The sequence below is a fragment of the Lipotes vexillifer genome, unplaced genomic scaffold, assembly GCF_000442215.2.
Source record: "Lipotes vexillifer unplaced genomic scaffold, Lipotes_vexillifer_v1.1 scaffold481, whole genome shotgun sequence".
NCBI classification, from domain to species: Eukaryota; Metazoa; Chordata; class Mammalia; order Artiodactyla; family Lipotidae; genus Lipotes; species Lipotes vexillifer.
The window spans coordinates 170,146-176,028 of NW_006789873.1; the positions used below are offsets into that span (position 1 = coordinate 170,146).

General features: G+C 41.1%; 1 protein-coding gene across 2 annotated transcripts in view; it reads right to left on the reverse strand.

Moving 5' to 3' along the window:
- Nucleotides 1–2,005: 2,005 nt before the first annotated feature.
- Nucleotides 2,006–5,883, reverse strand: part of HS6ST2 (heparan sulfate 6-O-sulfotransferase 2) — a 304,245-nt gene continuing 300,367 nt past the window's right edge. Inside the window, exon 6 of one of the 2 annotated variants that reach the window (XM_007462871.1) lies at nt 2,006–5,148. In XM_007462871.1, coding sequence (XP_007462933.1) covers nt 4,263–5,148 — 886 coding nt within the window. In that variant the 3' untranslated portion in view covers nt 2,006–4,262. The remainder of the gene's footprint in view (nt 5,149–5,883) is intronic. The other variant, XM_007462872.1, reaches the window with a different exon arrangement.

The following is a 5,883-nucleotide window of genomic DNA, read 5'->3' on the forward strand; positions in this document are numbered from 1 at the left end:
ATCACACACTTCTGTTCTCTCTGACTCTGGAATCATTATAAACTCTGCCAAGATTTTACTATTTGGGAAATTTTGATTGGCTCTCTAGCTCAGAGGTTGACCAGTTTTTTTCTCTCAAGGGCAAGAAAATAAATATTTTAGGTTTTCGGGCCATTAGATGTATGTTGCAACTGCTCCTGCCTCTGGGGTATGAGAGCAGCCAGAGGAAATATGCAAAGAAAAGGGCATGGCCGTGTTCCAATACACTGTTATTTACAAAAGCAGGTGGAGCGCCACATTTGGCCCCAGGTCTGTCCTTTTGGGACCCCCTGCCCAAACAGTGTCACTTGCACTGACAAACAGCTGATTTGCTTTGTCGTCAAGATAGTTTTCTCCTGCAGTTCCAAAGGCTAGTTCTGAAGGTCTGATTGATGTGTCATAAATTTACTTTAGGATTTTTGAGGTCTTGATCTAATTCCTTTGATGTTTAAAACTGTCAACTCACTTCACTCTGGCCATTTGAGGGATTAGGATTGCCTTATTCCACAATTCCATGAGGTTATATTTGGAGTCAGCATACGCTGTGTCTTGTTAGACTCTTTAGAAAACACCTGGGCTTTGTTTATTTGCTTGGTTTAATCCCTAGTGAAGACAAGAGAGCAGTACTCCTCAGCACAGGGCAAGAAAGCTGGGAGTTGCATATCACCAGCCTGGACTACAATATTGGTCTCTTCTGTGTCTCAGGCATGGGGAGAATGCAGTTGTCTAAAGCCTGTCCTGTGATGTCTTATGGCTCTTTTGGGCTACCTCAGTAGACCCTTTGCTCAGCTTCTGTGTCCAGAAGCATAGGGCAGGTTTTCAACATTTTCCCCACTTCAGTAAGTACTCTCCAAGAGTAGCCTCCTGGAGGGTAAAGGGAAATAATCTTTATTTCCTAAATATTTCAAGTTCTTGACCTCTACATTCCTGTTCACAGTTCCTCCCAAGAGGAGGCCATGGGACCCTTTTGCAGTCAGGACCTTTGACCACCCAGTTATTGCTCAATGAACAGTTGATGGGCAGAATTTTTAAAGTATGAATAGCTTGCAGGCTGAGTATAGTTAAACCCACCAAATTTTGTAGCTTTCTTCCCTCTAATCCTATGAATTGACATCTAAATTCTCTTTTCAAGAGGGCAAGAACAAATCATCCCCATCCATAGTCCTAACCATAAGTTTGTTTGGAAAAATATGTGCATTGAATACAATTAGAGCATATTGTCTTCATAACTTTAAAGGCCAATACTTTAATGCTCACCTTTAACCTCTATCCTAGACAGAAGGGATAGATTAAAAATAAAAAGTGCTATTTTTCTTTTCAACATGTGCTTAGATGTGCAAGTATCTCCTTTAATAATTTTTAAATTAAAACACTCACATATTTCATTTGCATAGCATAATGGACTGAATGTGTCCACCAAATTCATATGTTGAAACTCTAATCCCAGTGTGATGGTATGTGGAGGTGTGGTCTTTGGGAGGTGATTAGGTCATGAGGGTGGAGCCCTCATGAATGGGATTAGTGCCCTTATAAGCAAAAGCCAGAGAGTTAGCTAGCTACTTTCTGTGATATGAGGACACAGCAAGAAGACAGACTTCTGCAACTGAGAAGAGGGCCCTCATCAGAACCCGACCATACTGGCCACCTGATCTCAGACTTTCAGCCTCCAGAACTGTAGGAAATAAGTTTCTGTTGTTGATAAGCCACCCAGTTTATGGTATTTTGTTATAGCAGCCTGAGCTGACTAAAATGCACAGTCAACTTTGTCTTTCATTGACAACTTTTATTCAAAGGAGGACACACTGTGGACTCCCAGAAGGAAGCACCCAAAGTTAAGGCTATTTGGGTGTGCTAGATTAGAATGGCTCATCTCATTTCCATACCTGGTGGCCAAGAGGACAAAAAGAAACTCCTTGAGAAAAGAGAATTCTCTCTGTGATGTCATAATGTCTAGTGGCTGCAAACCTTGAAATCACGAAATTACTCAGAGCCTGTAATTTCAAGTTTATTTCATATCTATTGTTAAATTACACAAAAATCAGTGAATGGTTTGTAAAGCTACACCACTGGAAAGATGTTTACAGTCAAAATCATGGGATTTACATGATGGTGACCAAAATGTATATTTATAACGTCCCCTATGTACAATAAATCAGTATAGACAGAGAAAATGCACTTAATCTCTGCAAACCATGCACACCACAGCAATAACACAAAATATTTTTTCTGTAACAAGCTTTTCCACTGGCTCGGGCTTCAACCTGCTTTCCAGCAGTACCTATCAGTTTTAAGAGCAAACAATATCAATCAAAACAAAACAAAATTGAAATACCACAGTGATCTACAGAATCATTCGTTTAAAAACACAAAGTACACAAAATAGTTTCACTCTAAAACAGTTTGACTGCAAGATGTTTTGGATTTTGAAAATTTTTTTCCTTTCAGTTTTCCAGTTCTCAGATTCCCAGGACTGCGATACTGTCAGACAAAACAAAATTTAGATCTACTGATACAAGTGCAGAGTCAAGAACATTTATTTTTTAACCAAGTACTCAGCTTCTTGTCCAGCTTGTGGCCTTATTATTACAGATGAAACTAGATCATGCAAATGAGCAGATTGTACAAGATGTGACTTTATGGTCACACTTCTAAGCATGTCCCTCGTGAAAACATAAATGCCACTTCCAGTTGGCTTTTTGATTGACAGCCAGGGGCTTAGCATAAGTCCTTACGAAAGGATAGCAAAACCCGTAAAGTGGAAACTGCCCAGAATCAGGATGCCTGCTTGCACGGTGGGTTACATCCTTCTTTGTGCCCTGCTCAATTCACAGTTGATACCCTAAAAGTATTTCTGCACAGACTTCCAATACCAAATCACTTTCTTCAATCCATATGCTTCTGATGTTTAACCTCAGTGCAGAACACTCCTGCCTTTTGTTTTCTCAGAACAAAACCTGGTACACGGTTCACCCAAAGTATGGAGGTAAAGCTTTTGGTGTTACTGAAGAATGCTGACTATCCTAGTGCTTCTTCTATCCTTGTTTTTTTCTCTTGTAATTGTCTATACTCTGTCAACACGAAAAAGAACTAATGGGCTAGAAAATAGCCAGCCCAACTGGAAACATTACAACAAAAATGCACAAAAAGTAAATAACAATTCATTCACATTCAGGTTTAATTCTATCTGATCAAGAATAATAACTTGAGCAATATTTTAAGACACATTATCCTGTTCAAGAGTTTCTTGATAAGGACCTCACTACACAAACATTGATAAGACAATTCTACAGAAAGAAAGTCCCGACTTTAATCCAGGATTATATTATCACAATGAATTCAGCAACACACCATTTAGATGATGAAGAAAGATTCTAAAACGGGTTAGTTTGGAATGAGCACAACTCGGAGAAGCTTTAAAATGAATGAGAAGCAGTGCCAAAAAGAGTCCGGAACTGTTGAAATTACAGTGCCCAGAAATCATCTGGAAATTAGATCTTTGCATTGGTACTCCATTTGGAAAAAGTGTTTTATTTAATATGAGATACACCCTGTTTAAAACCTTTAAATAGTAGAAGGCAGAAAAAGTTTAAAATTTTAAACATCTCTGAAATAACAAGATATGAGTCCCGTTCTACTCGAAAGCCAATATTTTTACATAGAACTACTCATGTTTGGGAGAGAAGTTTTTCATTTTCTACAGTTTGGTAAACTCTACCATCAGTTCTTATGCTTTTTAAATAGATTCCTTGTTAAAATCAGAAGAAAATGAACAGTTCCGTGTTTAATTTTAGTTTCTTTTGTGTTATATTCATGCTTACCCCTGGAAAAAAATGTTTGCTTCCAAGACTGGGTTTCAACAGTGTATCATGAATAATGTAAAGTCCATTTCTTAGCTATAAGTTAAACGGCCACATTTTACGTTTTCATTTTGTCTCTATGACCAATTTAAGAACGTCTTACAATATCTAAACAGCAATTTCTGATGAGTCTGGTTTGCCTTTTGGATTTTATAAATTCCCCACGAACAACAACAACAAAAAAGACAATTTAATTACATATTGAAATTTGTTTTACCCACGCACCGTAGAACACTGAATTGAAAGGCAACTGTAAAGGCAACATCTTAACTTTTTTAACTTCCAAACTTAAGGAAGCAGGATGTGTTTGGACACTCTCATGTTTGAAGACTTGCCCTATTTTGACTGGCGCTTTGGGAGAAGTGTGCAAAGGCCTCTGGGAGCCATTTAGCGCCATTTCTCTACGCTGCCTATGTAGTCATGGGCGCCATTGCCGGCGTTGCCGTCACTCTGCTCTTGGCCAGGGTTCTGCTTCTGGCTTTCCCGATTCTCCGTCGGGCTCGGATTCTGACCCGAGCTCTGAGTCAGATTCGGAATCAGATTCTGAGTCACATTCTGATTGGCATTTAGGTTTGGGGTCTGACTCGGATTCTGACTCGGATTCTGGCTCTGGCCCTGACTCTGGCTCTGGAAATGGGTCTGAAGGAACCGTCCCTTCAGAAATTTGCGTTGTTCCTGACGCTTCCGCCTAGCTTCCTGATGCTCTTTCTGCCTCATAAACTGATACCTTTGCAAAAAGAGATCCTTTGCATAGCTGTACAATTCCATATCCAGAAAATTCAGTCCCTCAATACGCTTTTGGATTTCCTCATTGATCTCTACGCTAGAGGCCCTAGTGGTGTTATATTGGGTAAACGGCGAAATAAAGTTCATGTTGAAGGTTTTCTCAAACAGATACTGGGTCTTCCGCTGAAACTCGGTGAGGCCGAAGAACGCCATGTGCTTCAGATTCGATTTGGCGCTTTCCAGGAGGACCTTGTTCCTCTGCTTTTCGGGCATGACCGACAGGTTGTAGCAGCCGACGAGGGTCAGGTCAGAAAGCATGCGCACCTGGCGGTTGTTGGCTAGGTTATAGGGACAGTCCATGAACTCTTTCAGGGGGCAGCCAGACCAGTCGTCTCCAGTGTAGCAGCTGGGCAGCTCTTCGGAGGTTGGGGGCCTTCCATCGCAGACATGTAGGGACGCTTTCCATGTCGCCCCTCTCTGGACATGCCTCCACTCACTCAGGTACCGGGACACTGGGTCACGGAGGATGGTGATGTAGTGGAAGTTCCTATGGACAAAGCACAAAGGCCAACGGTCAGGGATTCGGGTGACATAAGTGGAGTCCGGGAGGTGCATGGCATATGTGATGTTCACTGGTCAGGAAGGAAGGCAAAAGGGAAATGATGGCGATCTGGTGGCAGTTGTCCTGTGAACTGTGCTATCGTCCCCTCTCTGAGTCCCACTAGCCTGTCCAGAGAGCTCATTTTTCACCCAATTCGCTGGTACTGCAGCTAAAGCACTACATCCTCGGAAACTCCCCTCCCCTCCCCTCCTTTCCCTGCTTTTCTTTCTCTCCAACCAATGACAAAGTCCTCCCAATGACCTCATTTATTTCATACTCCCCACCCCCGAACCCGCATTAACTGATCGTGAAACGGAGACTCAGTGGAAACACGTGATTTTACTGAAGTGATAGAGGTTGACAAGTGAGCTCAAGTTCTAATCTTTCTTACTAAATACACAAAAGCATTTTTCTAATATCTAGCCTAGTCGGGATATCTTATTAAAGAACAAAACTTCATTGAAAGAGTGTGTGATATGATGCTTTTGATTCTGGCTGTTGTCATAACATCATGGCTCCTATGTGATGGCAGTGGAATGTGGAGATACGAAACGCCGGGGGGCCTCCAGAAATGGACACTGTGGTTAGTCACTGACTGAAATAGACATGGTAGCTGCCAATGGCATATATATATATATATATATATATATATATATATATATATATAAGCGACTATCTTTT